The sequence below is a fragment of the Panthera pardus genome, unplaced genomic scaffold, assembly GCF_024362965.1.
Source record: "Panthera pardus isolate Hobbes unplaced genomic scaffold, ASM2436296v1 HiC_scaffold_15, whole genome shotgun sequence".
NCBI lineage: Eukaryota > Metazoa > Chordata > Mammalia > Carnivora > Felidae > Panthera > Panthera pardus.
The window spans coordinates 40,373,523-40,400,243 of NW_026526710.1; the positions used below are offsets into that span (position 1 = coordinate 40,373,523).

At 47.1% G+C, this 26,721-nt stretch overlaps 1 protein-coding gene and 1 non-coding gene across 4 annotated transcripts in view; one reads left to right on the forward strand and one right to left on the reverse strand.

Annotated features, from left to right (window-relative positions):
• Positions 1-26,721, forward strand: part of CABLES1 (Cdk5 and Abl enzyme substrate 1) — a 114,220-nt gene that overhangs the window by 64,636 nt on the left and 22,863 nt on the right. For 2 of the 3 annotated variants that reach the window (XM_019465556.2, XM_019465558.2), the window contains 2 exons: positions 7,747-7,824; positions 26,323-26,419. In XM_019465556.2, coding sequence (XP_019321101.1) covers positions 7,747-7,824; positions 26,323-26,419 — 175 coding nt within the window. The remainder of the gene's footprint in view (positions 1-7,746; positions 7,825-26,322; positions 26,420-26,721) is intronic. The other variant, XM_053902502.1, reaches the window with a different exon arrangement.
• TRNAQ-UUG (transfer RNA glutamine (anticodon UUG)) lies at positions 5,863-5,947 on the reverse strand. Its single transcript has one exon. It is a non-coding gene; the product is annotated as a tRNA-Gln (tRNA).

Genomic DNA, 26,721 nt, shown 5'->3' on the forward strand with positions numbered 1-26,721 from the left:
TCAAAGCCACATATCGTTATTCCCACCTATTGCTGCCATGTCCAGATTGGATTTATTTTATTATTTAAAAGATTTTACTGGGGCGCCTGGGTGGCTCAGTCGGTTAAGCGTCCAACTTCAGCTTAGGTCATGATCTCGCGGTCCGTGAGTTTGAGCCCCGCGTCGGGCTCTGGGCTGATGGCTCAGAGCCTGGAGCCTGCTTCCGATTCTGTTTCCCTCTCTCTCTGCCCCTCCCCCATTCATGCTCTGTCTCTCTCTGTCTCAAAAATAAATAAACATTAAAAAAAAAATTTTTTTAAGATTTTACTTATTTTTAAGATTATTATGTTTTTAAGCAATCTCTGCACCCAACGTGGGGCTTGAACTCCTGACCCCAAGATCAGGAGTCACATACTCTTCCGACAAAACCAGCCAGGCACCCCCAGATTAGACTTCTTTAAAGTGACCCAAGAGGGGCGCCTGGGTGGCTCAGTCGGTTGAGCGTCCGACTTCGGCTCAGGTCACGATCTTGCGGTCCGTGAGTTCAAGCCCCGCATCGGGCTCTGTGCTGATGGCTCAGAGCCTGGAGCCTGCTTCGGATTCTGTGTCTCCCTCTCTCTCTGCCCCTCCCCTGCTCATGCTCTGTCTCTCTCTGTCTCAAAAATAAATAAAAACATTAAGAAAAAAAAATTAAAAAAAAAATAAAGTGACCCAAGAATCTAAGTGCAAAATCCAATTGGATATTCAGTGTTTTCCTAATCTTTCTAGTAACCACCCCCACCCCCCGCCCAGTTTTTTCAGTGACTTGCCTTGCTTGAATATGTTTTAAAGCACTTGGTGTTTTTATAGCATTATCTCCTTTTCCCCTTCACATTTGATCAGTTTGTGTAGCTTTTGTTGAACAAATACAAGTAGCAAGCACAACTGGAGTAAACAGGTTGGGGATGTGCATAATTAACTCTTCGTAAGTAAACAACTCAGAGTGTATATTCTAGAGAACAAGCCTCCCCACCCCACCTGAGCTTTGAGTGTGTGGTGAGTGTTGGTCAGAGTGACTCACCCTGGTGGTTCAGGCACGTGGAGGTCAGCAGAGAGTTTTCTTGCACACTGCGTTCCTCAAGAGGCCTTCTGCTCTTTCTCCTGCCAGCATTGACTTAGGCAGTCCCTCTGCCAGCTTATCTTCTCCTTGCCCCTTATCCCTTAGGTCTTAACTTTGGTGTCACTTCTTCCAGGAAGCCCACTTTGCCTCCTTCAGGCCAGGTTACCGGTCCCTCAGATAACAACCTCTACTTCTCAGTCAGGGCACTCCCACCCCTATGTAAATGTACCTCCTACCCAACTGGAAGCTTTGTGAGCAGGGAGCTCTTGGCTTTGTCAGTTCCGATCCCCAAGGTCTGGCAGAGTAAGTGCTCAGAAAGTATCTGTGGAAGGGAGAGAGGAGCGGAAGAGCACACACAGCTATTTCCCGGGAGCCCTCCACCACTCCTGCTCTGTGGGATAAAGTGTGCCCCCTGAGCCGGCAGTGAAGGGCTGTGCTCGGGTACTAGCAGTGTTGGCAGTCCGGAGGGCTGTGAAGATTGGGGCGGTGTGAGCAGTCGTGAGAAGGAGATGCACACGTCCGTTGATGAGAATCTCACCAGCTTGTATTTGCAGGCTACTGAGCGGAGACCTTCAGGTGCTTTCTGCTGTCTAATCCATGCCAGCCCTGGGGCCTCCAGTTCCTTCACCCCGACCAGCTGGGGGCCTGACACGTCACTGTGACCACCATGTTTCCCTTCATCTGGTGCTCTGTATTCCCTCTTCTCACCTCTTGGAACCCCACTGCTCCTCCATGGCCTGCCCTGCCCCTGGCCTCAGCCCTGCCTCGTGCTCAGGCTTCTAGGTCCTTCCTCTCCTCAGGCTCCTTCCTTCCTTCCTTCCTTCCTTCCTTCCTTCCTTCCTTCCTTCCTTCCTTCCTCCCTCCCTCCCTCCCTCCCTCCCTCCCTCTGACTCCCAGAATTGGGAGATTGCTTTTCTTACATTTCAGGATGGAAGAGTCAGATCTCTTTGTGAAGAAAGGGCTTGGAATTCTGCAGGTTGTCTGCTCTTTGCCCTCCTCCCAAGCTCAGCACATGCCACGGTTAGGGGCCTGTTCCTAAGGAGGAAAAGCATCGCCCCCACCCATGGCTAATGAGAGCTTAAATAGAGGAAACAGAACGTTTTGGTTTTGTTTTAATTTTCATTCAAGTATGTAATCAGCCCTTCAGAAAGAGAGAGAGGGGTGTCAAGCCCCCCCCCCCCCAGCTTGTAACATACACTGTAGGAGGAGGAAGCAGCTGGGGGTGGGGGGAGCGGGGGCTGGGAAGAGAAAGTGCCTGGCAGGCTCTAGTTCTCTGATTTCACAAAAGTCATTTGTTTTCTGGCATCAGTCTTCACAGCTTTACCTTCTCTGTGCACCAGCAACCGTGCACGAGTGCAGGGAAGACGGCCGAGCGGGAGATGGGTGGCACTGCGCAGCCATGGGAATAAAGTGACTGCACGCCAGCTGTGTTCACTTTCCAGGGCTGCCAGACTGGGTGGCTTAAAACAAAAATGTGTGCTCTCGCAGCTCCGGAGGCCACGAGTCCACAATTAAGGTGTCAGTAGGGCCGTGTGCCCCCTGAAGGCTCTTAGGGAAGTGTCACCTCTCGCCCATTCTGGCTCCTGAGGGTGGCCGGCAATCCCAGGCGGGGCATCTTTGGCTTTTGGCTGCGCCACTCCAGTCCCTGCCTCCATTGTCACGTGGCCTTCTTTCCTCTGTGTGTACGGGAGGGTCCCCCAATGTCTGTCCTGATGAAATCCAGCCGTTGGTTCTAACGCCCACCCTAGTTCAGGATGACCTCATCCCAACTTGATGACATCTGCAAAGTTCAAGGTGCCACGGACTTCAACATGTTAGGATTTCAGCGTGTCTTTTTGGGGAACACAGTTCAACCACTGACCCCAGCATTTAAAAGTGTGTTCTTTCTCTTTCTGGTCATGTAGGGCATGAGCTACAGAACTAGGGAATGCGGTATTCACTTGTCCCCAGTACCTAATGTGTCACCCTGGGCTGTGTTCATGCTCATCCACCATTGTTGCGAGTGTGATTTTCTTTAACTTTAGAGTAAATGTTAGTTGCTTGTTTTATGTCCTTAAGAGCATATTTCTGCTATAATGGAATATTCCACCTGGGAGAGAGTGAACTTTCTTACAGCCAACAGAGATGCCCCAGGATTCTGGAAATAGAACAAAAAGCCAGTTTTTGGCATAAGAGGGGATATTTGAGGGTCCAGGATGTCATGAAATATTCCCTGGTCAGACATTGCTGGCTCCGGTCTAAAGGGTCGAGAGTGGATGTAATGACCCTGGTCTGTGGTGCTCTGTTAGCCATGGGGCCCGTTGTGTATCTCCTGGCTATTTGGAACACTCCAGTATCTCAGAGGCAATGTGTGCCTTTGGAAGCTTTGTGGCCTGAAGCCCTGGTTTCCTCATACCAGAAACACTTTCCTAAGCAAGGAAATGAAGTTTTATGAAGAAGAAAGACGGTGCTCTTCATGCTTCCTGGAAGGGTTTGGAAAATGTTGTCTATCCAGAAGCAGCTCTCCCCATGTGGGCTGCAGCCCTAGGAGATTTTCCCTTTGTTGTTTTATTTTGTTTTTTTGTCTTTTTTTTTTTTTTCCTTTGGCAGATGTTTGTATGGAAATGTGATCTTTAATTCCTTAAAGACCTATCCTTCTGGAGTTAATTCCTCTTTTGAAGTTACAATCTTTTGTGTAATGCTTTCTGGTCATTTTGACTCCAAGTAAAGTGTTAAATGTTACAGAAAGGAAAATTATGTGGACTTTCTGCATGCAATTTGGGCATCCAAGAAAATAACTGTATCGGTTGGAGGCCAAGACATGGAGGTGGCCAATTTCCAAAGCCCACTGGAAATGGAGTTTGGCTGTCTTCTGTCATTCTTGACAACTGCCATCTGATTGAATTCTTCCACAAATACAGAAGCACTTTAAGAAGGCAAATAAATCTGATTTTCTTCTTGGACATCACCATGATGATGGAGATTTCCCCAGTACTCACAGAGAGGAAAGCTGCAAATTCACAGGAACACTGAAGCTTTGGGGCATAGCACTTGGTTACGAGGGGCCTGCCTTTAGGTTTACACTGCTCAGAGTTGCTCTTGGAGGAGACAGAAGGTGAGAGCTTGCCACTTGTTGTTATTTGCCTGCTCTGGCTAAGGCCGAAGCCCCGCCTGGATTCAGAGCTACTTCAGGAAACACGTTGGATGCGTACCTGGGAACTCTGTCAGCTCTTTCGAACTCCCCAGGAACAGCCACAAACTTGTGCAGAGCTGCTGTGTAGGTCTCTGCTCTGTATTCCTCCTCTGAAGCCCGCATAAAGTGGAAGTCAACAGAATGGTTCAACCCCAAAAAGGGAGGGAAGTGCCCAAAGATTCGGTGGTCCTTATTTTTCTCCTCCCCACTCCAGCTGCTTGAGAATGGTCATCTGTGAAAGGACCAACCCTACTGGATTGCTGGAAAACGTTCCATATTCATAGTTGCTAAACCTGACCTATGTGTTAGAATAACATGTTTTTCTGAATGAGACTCAGGCTGTCAGCCTCTCCTAGACCTAAATGGTGAAGACCACACAGATGAGCACTCATTTAGCAGAACTCTAATGCTGCCTGTTTGCTAACAGACACATCGTGGTTGGGACTTTGGAAAGAATATTTAATTTCACATGCATTTATGTTCTCTCATTTTCTCGTTCTATTAAAAATGTCCAAACAAATTCAGTGTGTGGGAAGGAACCGTACGTTAACACAAAGTAATGAAGAAAATGAACTAACACTAAGCCAGTTGAGTTTGCTCAACACATTCCTTCCTCTGTGTTGCAGAAGACACGGATGTTGAGCACCACCAGGAATGGGCAGTTCCAGGCTTTTCTCTTGGGTGGATGGCCAGGGATGGTGGGGGTTGTGTGAAGAACCTCTTTCTGTCTGGAAAAGGGCCCAGGCTGAGCAGAGCAGGAGAGTGAGGCATCGGTGGTGCTGGCAACTCATATCTGGGCTGTTGTGATGGGTCACCCTCTGGCCCCACCCATTCCTAGCCTGGTGACCTGCAGGCCAGGCTGGAAAGCCACCCTAGAAAATGTGGATGAAGGCAGACTTCTTGGGTCTAGGAAGTCCATGAATACCCCGTCAAACCTACAGGAGCAGACTCTTCTAGTAAGTCTTAGAGAAGGGCAAAGCATCAAGGCACATAGTGGCAAAGAGCATGGCTTCAGATCCCCAATGGGTCTCACCTGCTAGTGTGTCCCTGTTGGCATGTCATTTACTTGCTGTCTTCATTTAAAGCATTTAGAATGGGGCATCTAATGGATACTTAGTAAGTTTTAACTATTATTATTATGTCTGCTTAAATAAATGGACACAGGCATTACAGCGTCAGGATCTGTCTCTGGTCTCCCCGAGTAAGAGCCCAAGGAGCCTGGTTGCTGTTTTGCAAGGTGGTGTGCTCACAATTTATTTACCTCTTGGCCCTTGACGCCTTGGTGGTCCACTCTGTCTGTGACACTTCTGTTCTGGCAGCAGTGACAGGGTTTGGGTCCGTGGTATCTGACAAGAAACCTCTCCCTTGAGAGGAGAGAGACCCCCCCCCCCCCCCCCGTGTGAGTGTTACGTGTAGGTTGTTAGACGGGCCACGTGTGTCATCCCTCAGCTGTCCTGGGAGTACACCTTTCACATCTTGCAGGCCTGTGTTTTTGTTTTTTTTTTAATGTTTATTTTTGGGAGACAGAGACAGAGCATGAGTGGGGTAGGGGCAGAGAGAGAGGGAGACACAGAATCCAAAGCCCGCCCCAGGCTCTGAGCCGTCAGCACAGAGCCCGATGTGGGGTTCGAACCCACGAACCGTGAGATCACGACCTGAGCCAAAGTCAGATGCTCAACCGACTGAGCCACCCAGGTGCCCCGCGGGCCTGTGTGTTTTAGCAGAGAGCTCTGAAGAGATTCAGAATCCAGGGTGAAACCTCCCTCAACCCAAGAAGGTGGTCCCCAGTAAAATCAGTTAATATTTATCTAGTGTGCATTATTTGCCAGGCACTGTTCTGAGGGCTTTCCCAGGGTAGACTCATTTACTCTTTACAGCATTCCAATAGGCTAGTTAGCAGTTTTATCCTGTCGTTTTAGTTGAGGAAACTGAGGCTCAGAAGAGTTTGTCAGTGGTCCGAAGTCACGCAAAGGTGACACAGCTGTTTGCAGCTGGGACTGTTGCTTCCACCCCCTTAACTATGTCAGATGAATCCCCATGGGATGAACAGACAGCCGTGGTCCTGCCTTCCTGGGGACGGACACTCAGGTGCTGCTCTGAAGCACAGCACTGCCCACACTGTTGATGGAGGGGCTGCCATGTATTCAGCCTCTGGACGCCCCTTCTAGAAGAAGAGGGAGGCAGTGGTGAGCAGCCCTCTGTGATCGGTGCACTCCTGACATTGGAAATCCGGAGCCAGCAACGGCACCAAAAAGGGAAGGAGTAACTCAGTGAAGGGAGAGAAAATGCTTCCTGGGGCGGTGACTTCTGAGCTAGGTTTGAAGACTACGTAGGAGTTCACTAAGCCTACCAAGTTGGGCATAGCGGGCAGAAGAAATAGCATGCAAAGGACAGGGGTATGAAACAGCAGCGGTCTTTTAAAGGTGGGGGACAGCAAGTCCTTTAGGATGGGTGGATGATGAAGTGCCAAAGGGATGTCATGTTTGTTGAGACCGGAGAGGCAGAAAGAGCCAGAAGACAGAGGGCCTGCTCTGCCATGCTGGGGAACCCGACTTTATGCTAGGCAGGTCGACAGTTTAATATCACAGTTTTAAAACAAGGGCAGAATCTCCAAACCTTGATACAGTTAGGGCAGAATCTCCAAACCTTGATACAGTTAGTAGTAGTCGTTTCTCTGGTTGTTATCATCATGATTATTGAAGGAAAAGATTACAAAAGTCAGTAAGTTCCGTATCTGATGTTTGTTGCTATTGTGTTAAAGAACGTTAGTTTTTTTAACATCCTCCACTTGTTTCTCATTTTTTTAATCAGCAGTTGTCTTTGGCAAAAGTTATTTTCATATGCTAGGATAAGTACTTTTTTGAGGTTTTTTTTCCTAATATTTTCCTAAGTGGCCTTTGATTGCATAAGAGCATCATGCAGAACTGTTTCCAGTAGTTTCTTTATAGCAGGAATGGAAGATAAGACTGATTATGTAATTGTTCCCTTAATTTATTCTCAGAACCTAACATGCTGCCAGCACATAAAAAACCTGACGATCGTAATGGCATCTGAATGTCTCTCTTGCTCACGGTTTCTGGCACTAGTGCTCTTGCATTGTTCACTGCAGAGTAGACAAGGGTGGTTTAAATGCGGCATGACTGTTGGCAGCACTGGGCCCCCAGACTCATGGCTCTGTCTGCTGTGTCTTGCCGTGCAGCCCCCAGCCAGGAGCTCTCAGCAGAGAAATGATGCGTGTGTGCGCCTTAGAGACTCTCGCCAGTGTCACACACGCTAACCTTCGGATGAGGAGAAAGCCATGTACTTGTGCTGTGCTGAGGTTGCATTTTGCAAGGAGCACAGAACACCATCTGCCAGAGGAGGCGGCAGGAGTGTGCAAATATTGCTGTGAATTCCATGAATGCTTAATTGCTATGGTTTGTTTTTTTTTTTTAAGAGTGTTCGCATTTAGTTTGTTTGTTTGTTGTTTGTTCTTTTTTTTATTTTTATTTTTTAGAATAGTCCTTATCAGTGGCAGAAGATCCTTCTGTAGTATATTTTCAGTGCTGCCCTATCGTGACAGTGCCCAAGCAGGGTATGTATATGCATGCTTGCTTTATAGTTCTCTGGGTGAAAAGTTGTGACACCTTGTGCATAATGTGGCTACCCTTTCCATTCAAAGAACTTGCCTTGCCTTTGACACTGCAAATTCAGGACTTGTAAACTTGAAAGAAAAAAAACTCCACTTTCTTTTCAGCCAGAAAGCTTCCTTGTTATTTGTGTGCGCGCGTGCGTGTGTGTGTGTGTGTGCGCGCACGCGCCTGTGCCAGTCCTCGCCATATTGCCTGCTGTTTCTAAATGTGCATTTTGTCACCTCTTCCAATACTGTAAAACGATCAACATGGGGACCCACCCCATTCCTCAGGGCCATGTCAACTTTCGGAGAAAGGTAGGTGAGGTAAGGAATCATACAAACCATGTGGACATCCTGCCTCTTTGCATTTCGGGCTTGGGGCTGGGAACTGACCAGGAAGCCGGAGCAAATACCAAAGCAAAATGGTACCGGGAACAGCCCTATGCGATTCACCGCAGGCCAAAGGAACGCTTACTTCTCTAGATCAACCAGCTCCTCCTTTCGCTCTGAAGAAAAGTAGGTAAGTGAGGCTTTGTCCTTGCAGAGCCTCTCCTCCTCATTCCCCATGCCGAACTCTGTGCTCATTTCCTCTGAGTCTTGACTGCTTTGTCCCTCACCTGTCACTGCATATTGTGTTTGAGGTCAGGGAGATGCTGATATGTAGGGTAGGACAGTTTACTGCATAGGATGCGGGAGCCTTGTGGGATGTTGGCCTCTATAAACTAAATGCTGGAAGTGCCCTCTAGACACTGTGACAACCACACCCTACCTGCTCATGACCACCACCCTGTGGGAGGGCAGTGTGGCCTTGGGGCGGATTCACCGTTGTCTGTCTTCCATGAGCTCTGCGGGTTGCTCCTGCTTATCATGGCTTTCCCTTTCCTACATAGACTTGTCAGACTTCTATCCGTTCAGTTCACTTCTATCCGTACTCTACACCATAAGCTTCGTGGGACAGAAAGTGGCACATTTTGTTCGTGGAATTGTGACTCAGTCATTTATTAGATGTGTCTGAAAGAGCAATGGTAATCTTACTGTTGATTGAGGACTTTATGCCAGTCCTTTTCACTCCCTGCATCCTTACAACAACCTTGCAAAAGTAGGTGTTCATGGAAAAGTAACAGCAAATCCTTCGGCTCAGAGGTTCAGGGGCCACCTGGGTGTGGCCAGCAGGGCTGCCCACAGGAGACCTTGTGAGGAGGCCTGCTTTACCTTACCAACCTACTGTGGTCCCAGGTTCAGCTGCACCTGAGAGCAGGCTTATTCCTCACGGAGACTAGATTGTACCAGCTCACGAACCTATGTGTGACCCAGAAGGCAAGTTCGTTAAACTTATTATACAAGTAATGGCCCCAGGGCTCAGATTGTTGCAGTGTGACCAGCTTGTGAGCACATTTCCACGGAGATCTGAATCAGCAGTGGAAGGCTAAGTATTTCCCCTCATGGCCAGCTTAGATGGTCGCTGTGGAGTTAGCCTTATTTCTCTGGGCTGCCCTTGCTAGCCTTTCTGATTGATGTATTCTTCCCTCAGCTATGTTGCATTCGTTCATTTATTGAGTGCTTACTATGTGACTAGGTACTGGGATAAACGTAGTGAAACTTGTGCCTGGTTCCTGCCCCCTGGAACTTAAACCAAGGCACGCTGAAATTTCACACATAATTACTACTTCTAATTAAGGCTAAAGATACTCAGTCAGATGATTGCCAAGTCTTCCTGGCTGAGAACTCATTCAGTGTCTTTAACATAATCTGGCTTCTCTGTGCTTTCATCTTGGAACTGTTCATGTCTGTTTTCATTCTGGAATGGTGATCTTATTTCCAAGTTTTGGGGCCCCCTCACTATGGTACCGAAATACTTACCCCGTTTTATAGATAGGACCACTGATCTTTAAGAGTTACAGTCTCAAACATCGACTTTGGGCCAGAATGGGAATTTGAACCCAACTCTGACCAGCTCTAGGACTTTCCCTGACTCACTCTGGCCAATGGGCAAAACAGGCTTCATAATCACAGAAACCCATCTCTGAAATGGAGCTTTTATGGTAACTGCCTCGCAGGGGTTAACTGAGGCTCCTGGGGCAACTGAGTACACAAGGTCCAGCACAGCACCTCACACAAAGAGGTAGGTGGGGCCCGCTTGTCAGGGTCTCCAAATTCTTAAACAGAATGTGGGGGGTCAGCATGGAGAACTTGGGAGACTTGTAGTTTTTTGCTTGGGCAAATTACTTGCCTCTGAGCCTCTGCTTGTTCTTCTGTAGAATGGGGATATCAGGTTACTACCTGTGTCGTTACTTTGAAGATCATTGCATTTTATGCAGAACTCGTGGGACCACATTTAAATTTAAATTACCCAGGAAGAGATCACCCAAACTGTTTGACGTCCTTGTTGGAAATATGTGCCCTCCCCCCCATTTTAACACCTGGAGGAAATCCCAGCTAGTGTGCTGGGAAACAGGTGTCTGTCAGTGCCGCAGTCTCCTTGGCTGCTGCTGACAAGGCCCTGGATGTTTCAGGAAGATCTGTCATGGGGTTACTGGCAGATTCTGCTGTTCTGCCGGTTGGCCCAGATGAAGAAGCAGAGTGAGTTTGTGGGGTCACAGGACATAACCTTTTACATTTTAGATATGAATAAACTCTTTCAAACTTTATAGATGAGGAAACCAAAGTGCAGTAAGGTTAATTTTCTATAACAAAAAACATAATCAGATCAATTGCAATACCTAACAGAAAAGAGCATGCCTGTTTCTTTCTGCAGCACATTCTACTTAAATACTCACATGAGAAACTCTGCACACCATTCAAAATACTGTAATTTAGTGGTAAGGTGAAGAAGCGATTCTGCTTTTTAAATTTTTCGATGAGCAGACATCTTATTAGTGAATGCCACTTAAACTTAGGATTATTTTTCCCTAATTATTGGGAAACCACTGTGCTCAAATAATAAAAGTATTTATGCTAGTAAATTATATACATATATATTTTCCAGTGCTTTAGTTCATGCCTGTAGTAACTAATGCCTTTCTGCTGTGGAAAATTCCTTTTATGCTAAGAGTTAACTCTGTGTGACTGGGACACAAATCCTAGAATTTCAGGGCTGGAAAGGACTTCAGAGATGACCTGGCCTGGCCTCGCTGCTTCAGAGCTGGGACCCCTCGGGCATGGGGGTGGATGCCCAGCAGAACCAGCAGCACCAGAACCCTGTACTCCAGCCATCTTAACCTGCTGACTTTGTGGTTTCCAGCCGCCACATTTCTTTTGTGCTTCTGCACGTGGACTGAGCCACAGGCGCCTGATTATGCCAGACATGCGTAAACCCCCACTGCTAAAAGGGATGATGTACAGCTCCAACTTCATCACAAGGAAGTTTTAAAAACAGGAAACTCAGAAGTTCATCCAGTGTGTACTTGAACCTCTTTTACAAGGGAAGCATCTATCAGGATGGCCTTAACCTCTTTCTGGTTTTGCTTTCTGGCTTCTCATGCTGCACTGGAGCTTCCCAAGTCTGGCTCTCCTATCTTGGCTCGCCCTGCCTCCCACCCTGACCCCAAAGCTTTGTTCTTGGTTTTCAGCTGAACTGAGCACTTAACTTTGGGCCTTGACATCAGTTGATCAAAGCAGACAGGCCAGTCTTAGGAGAGGCTTTACCATTTATTCATTTACTTATTTGTCCACTCATGCATTTTTTCTACCCCTTGCGGGTGCAAGGCCTTGATCGAGGCTGGGAGGGTGTAGGATGAGGAAGACCCACTCTCTAGGAGCTTATTATTGAGCCAGGAAGCCAGACATGTAAACAACCAATCCAGGACAGCTGGGGAGCCCCAAAGAGGTGCTACAGAGTGCTTTAACTTCCCCCAAATCTTTATCAAGATCCACATTTGTATTGAGTCTACTATCAACAGTAAAAAGCCAAGAGTTTGTTATGTGAGTTTCCTTCCCCTTCCCAATACATTGCCATCCCTGCCTGACTCCTGGGTAGAGATTCAGGCAATCCTGCTGCATAGCAGAATTCACTCCTTCACAGAACATGCTGTTCGCCAGGCACACTGTTCTAAGCAGTAGGGATACAGTGGTGCACAGGAAAATGTGTCTTTCCTCGTTACCCTCTAATGGTAGGAGACACAAGGTAGTAAAGACACTGACCATCAGACACAAGAGCAAACAACGAAATGAGTCCTAAGCAGTGTGCAGCTGGAGCATAGAGGAGGGAGTTCAGTGAATTCAGACGGAGGGATCACGGAATGCTCCCCAGAGTTGGCAGCTCTTCATCAAGACATAGAAGCGTGAAGTCTTAGAGAAGTGGGGAAAGACATTCCAGCCTCGCCATTGACTTCCGAGGATGTTAGAAGATGGTCTGGCCCCTTAGGAACTTTGGGGGATGTGGTGGGGAGTCTCTGTGATGCTTGGCTTGTTGAAAGAATTTGGTAAAGCCCCAACCAAGTGGGAATCCTGTTGCTGACCAACAGCTAAGTGGTTAGACCTAGGTAGTAAGGGGAAAGGGGTAGGGACAGAAGCGAGCTGTCCTGGGATGTCACTGCCACAGGCCCATCACTCAGCCGCTCCAGGTCTCAGTACAACATGGACGTTTGACCAGACTTTCCAAGGTCCTGCACACGTTGTCATCCTTGTCAATTTTGCTAATGTGGAAGCTGGAAGTCTGGTTGAACGAGGAGTTTATGAATGAGGTGTGCCATTCACACTTCCCATCCACTAGTGATCAGGTGCTTCTGGAGTTCCCCTCTGAATAATTCTCCATTCAATATTTTTAAATTTGAGATTTTTAAAAAAAGTGCAGGTCTGGTGACCTTGCGGTTTTATTTGGTACGTGGTTTCCTGGTGTAGGCTACAAGGACAGGGGCTTAATCAGCTCAGGGTTGAGAACGGTGTGAAATGTTTAGGATCACTTTGCGTGCCACCAGATTTATACTTCCAAGCTGACAATAGGACCACTCACTGTGATTTTTAGAGCTTCTGCTTAACGCGGACTGCCCTGGTTATTTAGCAGCTGCCGCACTCTTCAAGCTGTTTTCCCTGCCTCGATGTATAGCTAAAGGTATTTGAGAAAAGAGCCTATTTTCTTAGGAAGAGCTGATGAGGTCAAGCATTTGTGTGAACAAGATGGAGAAAGTAATGCGAGCTGAAGCAGAAGTCATGCTTCCAGTATCCCAGGCACTGTGCTGAGTGCCATCACGCATCTGCTCGTTGAATCTTCGCGACAGCCTCATCAGGTGGGTTCTGGGGTTATCAGTTTGCAGTTACAAGGTTGGGGCAGAGATTGCCCTAGCAGCAGTGCCAAGAGGTAAGAGGGAGGGCAGACAGGCTGCAGGCTCTGTGAGGTGCTGTGTTCTCTGCTTTGGGGCAGACAGACCCCATAGGTGCGGGTCCCAAAGCACTGACACACAGCTGAGAGCCAAGTGTGTTTTTCTTCACCGTTGTGGCTTGGGGCCGCACTTGCTGGCCCGGAACTAGTGACAAGTGGGTGACACTGGCTGTCTAGTGTGTATCTGGGTGATGGTGGAGGTCTGTGTATGTGCCACAGGAGAGCCACCTCCTGGGGACGCAGTGGTCTTCGTGCTGGTGGGTGGTGACCTTCCGAAGGCTTTAGAGGTTGCCAGTTTACGCTGCAGCCTGGCTCCTCCAAGGCCAAGCCCCCAGCATCTTTGGGTGGAGCCTTGGGTGAAAAGAATCTGTATAATTCCCCTCATCTGAGTGTTCGTCCACTGTAGAGTAGGAATGCCCGTGGAGAGTGGGGGGTCACGTAATGCAGGTGTTGACATGGTGCGGACACCCTGGCTGTCTGTGGGGATCACTAGGTCATGACCCTGAGTGCTACTTGCTTACATCTCCCCGGTAGCTACCCAGCCACGGCCAGGTCACCCCACAAACACCACCACTGAAGCGATTTAGGGGCTGGTGAGGGTCTTCTCCTGTCTATATCCTGTGTGGAAAATGCCTCTCTTTGAGAAAGTATGCTAAGTAGTTACAGTCGAGGACTGTATCACAGCACCAAACACGTCCTTGCAAAAGGGTTGGTGACAAGGCTTTTTAAAAATGAAAAGCTTGTTTGCTTTCTTAATAATAAGCTCTCTTATTGCTTAAAATACCATTTGATTTACAGAGTTTGTTCACGTACAACACTTGAGGAAATCCTCTGTTAGATAAACAAAGCGCTCCTAATAACTGTCCTTTGTTCCTGCTCTTCTAGTTTAAGAATTCAGAGTCTTGCCTGTCTCATGAACTCACAGTGGCTCTGATGGGCACGGAGGGGTGGAGTGCAGGGTGGGGTACACTCTGACAACAGGATCCTCACTGACTGTTGTGGGAAGGCCGTGGATTGGGGGGAGGGGGCATTCAGAGAATGTTCCCAGAAGACAGAGAAACCAGTAACAACACCCAAGAGCAGCCCAGTAGGAGGCAGTGCGGCTGGGACAGACATGCAGCCACACTCTGGGCTTCTTTCTGTAAAAACCCTGCTGTTTATGCCTCCACCTACACTTGCCAGAAGTTCTGATCCCCACCCCCACTCAATGTTATTTCCGCCTCCAGCCTCCACATGAGGGCTTCTGCTCCGTGGAGCCTCTGCTGCCTTCGAGAGTCTGGGAAATGGAGTGTTTGGCCTTCCTGGGTACTGCGGGCCAGTCGGTGATCTCTGCCGTAGTGGCTCACTGAAGAACCACCTGTGGCCAAACTGAACCTGTGGAGGCCACCAAAGGACTCCAGCCCTAACCCGGTCTCAGCCCCAGGAGGGAACCCTCAGGGAAGTAAGGGGTCCCTCCCCCTCACCCAAACATGCTTCACTGAAAGAAGACGCTCTCAGTGTTTTCAAACAGGCATGTAATTTGTAAAGAGACAGAGGAAAATGGCAAAAGGACCAAAAAGACTTTTGCATTTACCCAGATACTTAACCCATTCCAGCGTTCCTTCTTTCCCAAAGTTCTAAACTTTCCATTGGATATCTTTTCATTTCATCTTGAAGAAATTGCTCTTCCTGTACTATTTCTTGTAGTACAGATCCATTGCTTCTAGTTTTCTTTTATCTGAAGATGTCTGTTTCACCTTCATTTTGTTTTTTGGTTTTGTTTTTTTTTTTTCAATTTAATGAGAAGACCATGTCTAATCAGACTCCATACATGTCCACCCCGCAGGTGGAAGCAGCCTCCCAGCCCTGGGCCCCAGTCTCCCATTCCCTTCCCCACCCCTTCAGTTCTCGCCATCACCGCTGCTGTCTCCTGACCCCAGCCTTCATCTGTGATTATCATTCAGCTGAGAAAAACCCAACCATAGTCAGATATGTGGGAGCCCTTGCACCCTGGACGGTTCTACTCTTGTCTACTTGTCATTTTTCTGACTCAAAGCTTATCACCCCTGCTTAAAAGTCTCTCAGGATTTTCTAGACTAGTCAGCATATAGAGGGCCTTGGGCTGGCCTCAGTTCTCCTGTCTAACCCTTCTTCCCATGGCCTCTCTTGGCCTTAACAAGATGCCTGGCTGCGTGTCAGGTTCTTCTTGCCTTTGGGGCTTTTATATATTTGGTGCAAAGGTTGAAAGACTTCCTGCCCCTCACCCCATTTAAGCTTCTTACTGAGATGGAACTCAGATCTCGCCTCCGGGCAGCTTTCTCAGGCCACCCTCACGGTCTTCCTAATGCCCCATCTCAAAGCCCTGCTAAGAGCCCACTTGTGTTCCATGGTACCTATAGGCCTGTCATAGCACTTAACAAATATATTTTAACTCCTTTGTAATTTGTCCTCATCCTGCTTGAAGGTGTGGGTTGTGTCTTAGTTCTCAAGGCCTCTCTAGCACTTCAATGTGCATAGTAGACACTCTGTAATTGTTGAATGAATGAGTAAAAACAGTATGTCTGAGGACTGTGTCTCTGGGCTTTTGAGAATGGCTAATTTTATGAATGTATCGTTGTGCCAAAAAACGATGGCCAGATTGGCTGCTTCAACAGGAGCAAGTACTCCCTGGAGTCCTCACCTGGCACCCCATCCCTGTTGGCAACTTGATAGAAATGGTGGTGCTGGATGGGCAAGGAGAAGGAGGGGCCTGGAAGGTGCCAACAAGGATGATCTGTCATGGATCTCTGGGCCCTGCTTTTCTGCAGGTGATGACCACATCCACAATGAAAGTTGCTAAGCCTACAGTGACAAAAGAGGTGTCAGGATACAGGTGCTAAGCCCCAACTAGGTTCCCTCACCTGACCTACCCGGCCAGGTGACTCCTCCACATGGTAGCCTCGCAGTCTGGGCAGTTCTTATTGGCTTCACCAACACCATGGATCACTCCTGCTGTGCTGCTTGAGTTGCTCACAGATACTCAACACTCTGAATATTAAACCCAAGAATGCCAAGGGCCTTTTGCTGATGTCCCACTTGGTCTGCCCAAGCCCCATCAGAGTTCCCTGGCTTTTAGCTGGCTTGCTTATCTAGCCCGTGATCAACATGTGATTTTCCTTTTGTGTTTACTGCTCTTGCTTAAAGCTTAAACCAAGGACATCTTTGGTTTGACTTTTGCATAGAGTTAGAAGGAGGTGGTTTTCCCTGGCCCAGTACTCCCAGGCAGTGGGGAGCTTCCTCTTGTCTCTGGAGCCCCTTTCCATGTCAGGTAAAGTGAAGTTCTTGCCTTGGTCCTTCTCCCCACCACCCACACTTTCGCGTGTGCGCGCGTGCACACACTCTGGTCCTCACTGTCCGGCCTTTTCTGGGGACCAGCATGGCCATGTCTAATCAAGTGCACCTGTTAGGAAGATGTCAGGATTTGCTGGCATGCTTAGATTGAAGACTGGTTACAGGCTGCACTAACTCCTTTCAGGTAAACTGCATTTGAGTTCCATTAATCATGAATAGGGGTGGATTTTTACTCATAACAGCAGGCCTGCGGGCTGAGTTTAGTGAGCAAAAACCACTTGTAAGGGTGTAGAAGCCCTTTCTGGTCATAAGGGCGTTGCCTCTTCTCTGGGTGTCCCCAGGCTAACTCACCAAAGGATACCTGACACCAGGTAATGCCTTTTCTCAGAATTCAATGGCAAGGAGCACCCTTAAACTCCAAAGATGTACCTTCAGAGCTAGAAGGAACTTGGAGACTGTTCAGTCCTGTGGTTTTCAGACATTTTGCTGAAGAAACCGCTCCTCCAATACAAGTTTACACAAAATGCCAATAAATAGCTAACCACAGAGTTACTCCAGAAGAGTGGGTGAGAATGAGGATCCCACTCACTTTTACTCTGTGCTTCATGGTCCCATTAGGAAAACCACAGTCCTTATCTAACATCCCTGCCTTTGGTGCCGGTGGGCATCTGAAGCCAGGGAGCATAGGTTGTGTTTGATGGAGATGCGGTTAGGCAGAATCCTCGGTCCCTGCAAATTAACTTGCTTTGCTGATCCCAGGCTTCCTCATCTGTAAAAGTGGCTATGATGTCAGCTTTAGAGTTTTGAGAGTATTAAATGAAATATTACATATGAAAGCTCTGAGCACCCTGCCAGGCTGTAGTAGATACTCGTTAAATGTTCACTTTGGTTCTGTTCTGTCCAGTCACAGAGCTATTTCATTGTTCTTCCTAAATCTGCCCCAACACAGCAAATCTCAGTCCGATTCGTGATGAGTTCATCAGCGCTTTGTTTCTACGAACGTAAGGGATTCATCTTCAGATCTGCTTTCATTTGGTCTTTAAATTGTTTTCCTCGGTGGTTAACTGCTTATTTTTAAAAAATCTAGAATGTATGTAAAAATAAAAGGAAGGTAAAAATTATTGAGCCTTAGCTCCTAAACAAAACCTTCATTAACATTTTGGTTTATTTCCTTCCAGTCTTTTTTTTCTTTCTTTCTTATCCCCTAGTGCATGTGCTTGTATGGAATATGAAGAGCTGATTGTTTTGTTTTGATCTTCCCGGTGGGAAGAAGCTTTGCCACATCCCACCTTTCAGAACAAGCTATCAGAAGCTGGTCACTGAGAAGAGGAACAGATGTTGCGCGTCTTTTTCACTATAACTGTAACATCAAACCTTCCCATAGCTGTAAACACCCTTCTCAGATTAAGCTTGTAAATTATACTATTTTCTGGGAAGAGTCCCAGCCTTAAACCAGCTCTTCTTCTTTCAATCAACAGTTTGCCAAGGCCCGACTGAGTCTTTTTGCCTTTTATCCACATGAGTCACTGCCTTCTCTTTTCGTGTGGATCTGTGGTTTGGCTTGGCAACCTTTTGCTTACAAAATGAATTGCAAGCAAGTTTCCCGACTCTCTTAAGTAGGCAGACCCCACTTGATAAACCACTCGTCCACATCTCTACCTAAGACCACTGCCCCTCCATTTGTGCCACCAGCCCTGTCCCCTTGGACTGCTTTGCCATCACCATGGGGCCAGGAGCTGCAAAGGAATTTATGGGTTCAGAAGTAGAAAGCAGGAGGGGTGCCTGGGCGGCTCAGTAGGTTAAGCTTCCAACTTCGGCTCAGGTCATGATCTTGCGGTTGGTGAGTTCGAGCCCCGCATCGGGCTCTGTGCTGACAGCTCAGAGCTTGGAGCCTGCTTTGGATTCTGTGTTTCCCTCTTTCTCTCTCTCTCTCTCTCTCTCTGCCCCTGCTCTCACACAAAATAAACATTAAAAAAAATTTTTTTTTAAATGAAGTAGAAAGCGGGAGAGACTGTGAAAGACTGGAACAGCTTAGGAGTAAGGATCCTGGGGTCCTGAGAAGGAAAAGAAGGTTCAGAGAGAGAGGTAGAAAGAATGCAAACTTGACCCCCTTTACAATGTCACTGAAGGTTAGTCCCAAATGAGGAAACCAAGAGGGAGACAGCTTTTTCCTATTTCTTCACCCTCTTTCACCCTCTGACCTGTTGCTCCTACAACCAGAGTTCTTGCTCTTACTATGGGGCTAGTTTGGTGACATTAGAGGCTAAAAGAGCATTGTGTGGGCCATCTCCATTTGTAACATCACGTCCATGGGAAAATACATTCCAAGTTCCAGACGGCCAACTCAAAGGCTTTGGAACACAATCCATTGGTGAGTGAGAGACTACAGGCATTGTATTGGGGGCCAGTCCCAGGACTATCTCTGTATATGGGGACTGACACAAATGCCCAGATGTACTTTATTTCCTGAAACATACAGACATCATTAGGTATTTCTGTGTGTACAGATCTGATCAGGAGGTAGCAGTGAATCCAGTTAACTTGTGACTCAGGGTTATGTAAAATAATCAAAATAGATGATTCCAGCTTGATGATGATGTGTGTAGGAACAGACCCATTCATATAACCAGACCTGATTGAATGATAATCTCTGGATTCTCCTACAGATGTATCTGAGACCATGTGATAAAGCAAATGGCTTCCCAGTGGAGCACAAGGTATCTCTGGGAGCATGTTTTAAAATAGCAGTGCCCACGTGATATTTGCTTATGTCTTTAGCTTTTGTCATGGGGACATTTCATATGAGGTCATCTTCTTGGGTCTGTTTCCTGAGCGTTGATTGTTTTGTGACATACAAAACCACTTCTTCTGAGAGAGGGCCTCCAAGCCTAAAAGCCTCCTCCCTGGCTCTGGCCTATCCCCCCCCTCCTTCCTCCCTACCCAGTTTCCCCCAGAACGTCTCTTTTCATTGTGGAAAATTACACACTCACAAATTGTGTTTCTTTGCTCACATCAACCATATTCCCACACACAGACATATTCTGGAATGAGCTCATGGATGAATCATGCCGTTATCCGGCTGTTTATAGGAGCTGCCATTAGACAAAGATTTTGGTGTAAGCTACATTAAGGCCCCTTCATTGTCTGCCAGTTACCCTTGGGGGATGGCTTATCGGTGAAGTGCTGAGTGTCAGGGGCAGGACTTGTAGACTAAAAGCTGCTTTGATTTCACTTTTTCCTGTCAGCCCTGGGCTTTGTTCCATTGACTCTGAACTATGGTGGTGTAACGTTCAGCTCTGCTACAAGTAAGCAGACTCAATCCAAGATGGCAGCTGTATTTTATCTGAAGAGGTGAGAAATAGGATTTCTTAAAAGATGATAAATGTTTTTATATCACAGGGTTCCAGCGGATGCGTAATCTCTTAATTAAAATTAGCTCACAAGTGGTATTTCTTAATCCAGCTTTCAAGCTTTACTCTCTGCAGCAAATCTCTCTCTTTTTTAAAAGGATCTGGAAATCCTATTAATATTTAATTGGTTTTTAAATTATTTATGCATCAAAGCGTTCAACCTGTTGTTGTTCCTTAAAGAGCGAGTGCCCAGTGGTGTTTTTGTCTGGCATTACAAGGTCTCGAGTTTAGAGCGCCATTAGAGAAATGATCACAAGTGGAGGTTGGGCCATCTTGGAAGCTGGAAGCCCTGGAAGCTAGTTAATTGGATTACGCACACATTTCCACTTCCCGGGTGTTAAGTATTTAAATCATATCTTTTTTTATTAGGAGTAATATTGGTTTGCTAATCACATGCTCCTTTAGGAAAGGGCCTTAACCTTGAACTTCTTGTTATCTAACAAGGAATCTTGTTTGATCAGTTGCATGCATTACTGCTTCGTGAGCATCGGTAATGGGAGATCATTTTACCTGTTACACGGGATGAAATCAGGACTTGGGACATTGTGAGGTTAATAACAACCTAGGTAATCCCCTTTGGGCACCAGGATATCTAGATTGGCCATCTGCTCTGACCAGATGATTCCACAACTGCAAAATCACACTCATCCACTCTTTGCTGTGGGAGCCAAAACAGAGACAGGTCCAGGGGGTTTCCAACCACAAAGTCATAGGCTTTCGAGGAGAGCTACATTAAAAGAATTGTGGGGCCATCCTGTGAAGAATAGGGCTCCATTCCACAAAGAACCAACCTATATTTCTGCCCCTTGCTGAAGGGTAGAACTGTTGCCTGGCTGTCTCCCCAGATGCATTTTCATCTTCTGTTTTCATCCCCTCCCCCATCTTCTGTGAGCCCCTGCCCTGTCCCCCCTTAAACCATCTCCCATCCACTCCCAGTGGCCAGACTTTGTAAGAAAACCTTTGTGCTGGGTTTTCAAAGTGTTGTCTGTTGCCTACAGCCTCTGCAAAAGAAACTTGAATGGATGAGAAATGAGCTCTTACAGCTAAGTAGGTCTGAGCTGTAGCGTCACTCAGGCCTGTAGAAGAGAAGAAAACAGACCCTTGCATTGTCCGTGGTTCCTCACCACTGGCTCTGTTAGTGCATCTGCCCACATGAGATCCTTTCCTATGACCTGACTAACTAACCATGTTCATCTCTGAATGCAAGCTATAGCATTTAAACCTTAATGCACACAATTTTGGATAGTATCCATATAGGGTATTTGAACTTGTCTCTATTCCATTTTTAGAAGGAGGTGGAACATAAGTAAATTAATATTTGGACTCTGGATGTATCTGGGAAAAATAATCTTCCAGGCTTTTCAGAGAAACTGGAAAGTCCAACTTCAGTTTGCTTTTAATTACTTACAGCTGCAGCTCCGTGTTAATTCAGTTCTGTCTCCTGGTACTGGAGGGTTCATGCTGGCTTTTGAGCCAGACTGTTTTCATACACCATTTTAATGAGAATTCAGAACAATGATCTTAGAAAACATCAAGATTTTATCACTACTCCCCTAGGACTTTTGCCTAATTCTTTTTCACTGGAGTTTTTTACAGATTCTTTTTGGATGAACCAGCAACACTGTTCAGAGTTCCTTTTACAGAAAGGCAACTCTTCCTGGCTCCCCAAACAGTGGGGCTTCTTGGGTCATAGGTCTCTCATTTGCTTCACACTCACATGTGAGTCCTGAGCAGTTACTTTGTCTGTAAATTAGGTGGCACGATGTGAAATCGCTATGTACGTAGGTCAAAACGGGCAAGCAACAGCATTTTTGTATGGCTCATGTTAATACAAGATTTCAGCAACTCTTACGAGAGCACTTAGCTAAGGAACCTAGAGAAGTTTGTCAGCCTCTTTGTGAAAGCCGTCTTTTGTCAGTTGCCACGAGTCTTACTATCTAGAAATTCAAAAGCCAGTAAAAGAAACCAACATATTGAAATCGCTTACACGAGATGTGGATGTCATGTTCCATGGACATGCCACTATGCAAGCAGATGTGTGCACGAGTGTGCTTCTAATTCAGTTCCACCAAAGTGGCAGTCCTGAAGTTAGCAACAACCTCATCTTGAACCTGAGCCAGAAAAAATGGGAAAGCATGCCCTCAACCACTGCCGTGAAGCTATCAATTTTCTGGAGCGGTTGTGATATTTATTACCATGTGGGTGAAGTTTTGAAGTTCAAATGGAGCAGATAGGAGTGTACCAGATGTGGTGTGCAGGAAATGCCTCATTTCTTCTTTAAAAAAAAAAAAAAAAATCTACTTAATATGAACAGCTGGCCCATCCCCCACACCCCAAGGCTGAAAGGAAATTAAAAGATAATTATCACTGGGCATCCTCCTTTCTCCCCACCAGGATGTGCAAAGGACCTAGAGTCTTTTGTAATGCCTCGGATTTGGGGAGCACCACTGCTCATTGTTCGCGAATGTGCTTGGTGTTGCTGAAACCCTTATCACCCCGTCCCCATGGCCTTCGAGGCAAAAGGATGTGCTGCTGTGTGCCCCACATATGATGTGCATCTGATCACAGCCAGGAGCCCAGTTCCCAAGGTGCTGGAGTGCAGGGTGTGGGTCCCCTTTGAACTTGGGTCCCATAATCCTTTCCCTCCCCACTGAGGGTAATCCTGTGCTGGCTCCCATCTGCAGGGTCCTGCCTCTTTCCCACCCCTTCTGGGACACCTGACACCATCTCTCCTCAGTGAGCTGGGGCCTGGGAAGTAAATATCCTGAGGCAGTGGCCAGGCCACTTGTGGGAAGTCTTACTTGGTCCAGTACTGGAGCTGCTAGCCATGTTCCCTTGCTAGCTAGCTATTTGAATTTAAATGAACTAAAATAAACAGTTCAGTTCCTCAGTCAACTCATCACACTTCAAGCACCCAGTTGCCACAGAGAGCTAGTGGCTACCGCATCAGACCACGCAGACAGGATGTTTCCCTCACTGTAGGAAGTGCTATTGGACAGAGCTGGTCTACAGTGAGTAATGTGTGTTTTTTCTAGGAACAGTTGAGGTTGGATCTACTACTCTCCTGACTTGTTTTCCGACTCTGCTTGGCTTTGGTTATTGACAAAGGAGAATGGTAACAAGCGAAGGGTGGTGGGCAGGGATGGCTATGGTGAGCAGACTCACACACTCTCTAGAGATGGGTTCCTGTGGTTAGGTGTGGTGGGGCTTTTGCCTGTTGCCCTCTCTCTCCCATGTTGTCCAGAGTGTCCTGAGGTATTGGAATAATCACCGGGTCTAAGAATCCCTGTTTAAATCTTTAAATGGGTTTTGGGATTTATCTCCTAAGAGGGATCTTGGATTTTATGTGAACACATAAAATTTAATGTGTGTTGTAGCTCCATTTCCCTTGGGGGTGGCATCGGCAAGGGGAGTGTGGTTTGAGCGTGGTTTGAGCGTGGCTGGTTTGATTCTGTGAACTGGGATGTGTACGTACAGCAAGGAGGGGGCCCGCTGGCAAAGGCAAGGCTGTCCAGGGAATCAGGAGCCTGTGAGCAAATTGAGACTGATGTTAAGGGACATGATAGACAGCCATGTCCCATGCCATCTGTATAAATGAGCACTGGTAAGACAGTAAAGAGCCAGACTGCCTGGCTTCTTAAGTCAATACTACACATCAGACATGGTGTAGACAGGATACAATCGTGGAATGAGCCTCTGTCCCTGCCTGCAGCCAGAGCACTCTTAAAATGGGCATGTTTTGTCATCCTCATTTCTTTCTGTTTTCTCACCCCATAAAGATAGGCCCTGCTTTTAAATTAGTTTCAGCCCTAAATAACATTCTCTGTCTGGCAAAATAGAAACAAGGAAACAGTTGTTTGGGAGTTGGGAATTTGAGGCACGTGCTTGCTGGGTTGTGCTCTAGGCAAGAAGGAAGTCCCGGAAGCGAGCTGTAGATCCTTTAATAAGACACAAGGCGCTGCTGTCTTTGTACCCACTTGCCTCCTGGGCTGCCGCAGCCATCCCTTCTCCTTGCCCACCATGGCTACTTTTGCCTTGGTTGCCTGGTTCAGGTTCTTGCTCTGTAGGCGTTTCCCTTTGTTAGTGCAGACATCATCTCTGTCCATCGTTTGAGGAAGCCTGAGAGACAGCCTGGATGGCTCACATAGGAGGCAGGGCGGAAGGGCAGGTGGTCTCTGGCGTGTGCCATCCCAAGGTCCTGGTGGCCTCGCTGAGCCCCACTCTGCTTCCACCTGCTTGCTTGGTCCTTCCAGCTGCCGATTTGAGGTCAGAGACTAGAATGCAGGTCACTGTTCGCTTAGCATGTTTATAAAGTGATGTGACCTAAATCATCCTGGACGCCTTGGCCCTCAGTGAGCATGTTCCCCCCCGCAGAGAAGGTGCCCCTGGGAAAAGGCAGGCACATCCCGAAAGGACTCCCATTGCTCAGAATATTTTTGGAGCTCAGGACAGGATGATGTGCACCTTCTGACAAAGTGTTTACAGTTCTGTATGTTAATGTCCTAATTCTGCACCATCCCTAAGGGGTGAGTTTGAGGTCTGAAATTACCCGAAGTCATTTACAGTCAAATCTGGCTAGTAGGGTATGAGGGTGGGAGGGGGCATTCTGATTCAAGCAACAGTGTTCAGAGCAAAAATATATATAAATATAAAGCTTGAAGATTGGGAAGGTTGGTTATTTGCCTTTTTTTTTTTTTTTTTGTAAGACTTTATCAATTTCCAAAGGGGCTCCAGAGAGTTTTGAACATGGCAATACCATGGCATCCCAAGGAGAGTACCTTTATTCCCCTATGTATACATATGTATATTTTTTTAATTTTTCCCCTAATGTTTATTTCTGAGAGAGTGAGAGAGACAGAACACGAGCAGGGGAGGGTCAGAGAGAATCCAAAGCAGGCTCCAGGCTCTGAGCTATCAGCACAGAGACCGATGTGGGGCTTGAATGCACGAACTGTGAGATCACGACCTGAGCCGAAGTCAGACACCCAACTGACTGAGCCACCCAAGTACCCTGCAATATTTAAAAAATGCAATATTTGATGCAAATTTGGGCTATTTCTTTTACAGCTGTTAATCAAGCTTTCGTTATAAGGTAGGGTTTTAGAGCTAGTGATTGCTCAGCTAAATCAGAAAATGCCTGTTTTCCTCCACAGAAGGGGACGTCTCTTGTCTCTCTTCCCCTCACTCACCCGGCTCCCTCTCTTTTTCTTTGATTTCTTGATCTTTGGCCTGGAGAGTCTTGCCTTTAACATTTTTCTCTTGCTTAGTTTGTGGAAGACAGCCCCTGAATATGGTGCTTCTCTCCAGGCCACACAGCAAGAACACTACCAGCCTGAGGTGGCTGTGTATAACAAGCACCATAGACACAGAAACTGGAAGTCCTTCCCAAATGTGGCTGTGTTTTAGAATCCCGTGGGAAGTGTTTAAAACTGATACCCAGGTTGCACCCCATTCCAACTGAAACAGAATGTCTGTGGACGGGAGCCAGGCAGTGGTAGTTGGTCAGAGAACTCCAGGTGATTCTAATCTGCAGCCAAGTCTGAGGACTACTGTAAGGAGGGGGACTGACCTTGACAATGTGAGCAGTTAACGCCTGAGCATAACCGCAGCCAGCTTGTCTCGCATCTTTTAGGCAATGTGATGTACTGGAAGCAACACTGGATGCAAAACCAGTCTCTACAACATACTATCTTGTGTCTTGGCAAGCTACTTAACCTACTGGGGGCTTCATCTTTCTCATCTGTAAAATAAGATCGTAGCAATACCTTATAATAAGATCATTTTAAAGAATGAAAGATGGTGTGTGGAAGTCTTGGTAAATTGGGAAGTGCTGTATAAATGCTTGTTGTTAATACTGGAGATTATTCTTTTACAGAAAAATACTCACTTCTTAGGTCCCTTGGTGAGATAGCTAGGGTGACTATGGTGGCATTAATTCCTTCATTAATGCAGTAATAATGAGAACTGTTTAGACACGAATTTATTAACTCCCATCTAAAAAAGGGGGCGGCAAGGAGAGGAGGTCTCCCCCAGCTTTAAAATGAATCCAGCAGCGGGAGCCCAAGAGAACCATTGTCCCACCATACCCAGAGATTGCTGTCTAGCTTCCGGTAGGATGACTCTCAGCAAAGGGGCCTTGTGCAGCAGAGAGGGACATCAGTGGTCCATCGGCTTCTGAAACTGACTTTCATCTTCAGGCTTTCTGTTTGATTGGATTTCATTTATGTCAAAGTGGATGAACCAAGGTAGAACTGCCCTCAGTATTGCTAATGGGCCTCAGAGGCAGGACAAAGGGACATGCTGTTGGCCAGGGCCTGCTTGGTCATTTTTGTCAGTGTGACTGTGGTGTCGTGTATAGTAAACATGATCATGGCTCTTTTGGGTACACACCAAAGCATTTTTTCTTGGGCTTGTCCTTCCCAGGGATTTGAAGTTGGATGGAGGGAAACAGTCAACAGGTGCCGTGAGCTTGAAAGAGATCATTGGCCTTGAAGGTGTGGAGCTGGGAGCTGACGGGAAGGTAAGGCTTTCTGGCTTCCACCCAGCAGGTTTGTGCCGACACCTCCAGGGTTGGGAAGCAGAGGCAGCGTGACAGACCGGGACCCTTGCTCGTGGTGGAGGAGCCAAGTCTGGGGCCCCTTCCTGGTGGGTGATGCCAGCCCATCCCTGTTCCCCTAGCATGCATGTGGAACCCTGCCTCCCCCCACCCCCGAGCCAGTGATGAAATAGCAGCACGTGTATTTCTCCTCCAGCACAGTTTATGATGGAATCCATGATACTGACCACTGTCTCAGACAAGCACACCTGTGCCTCTTCTGGAAT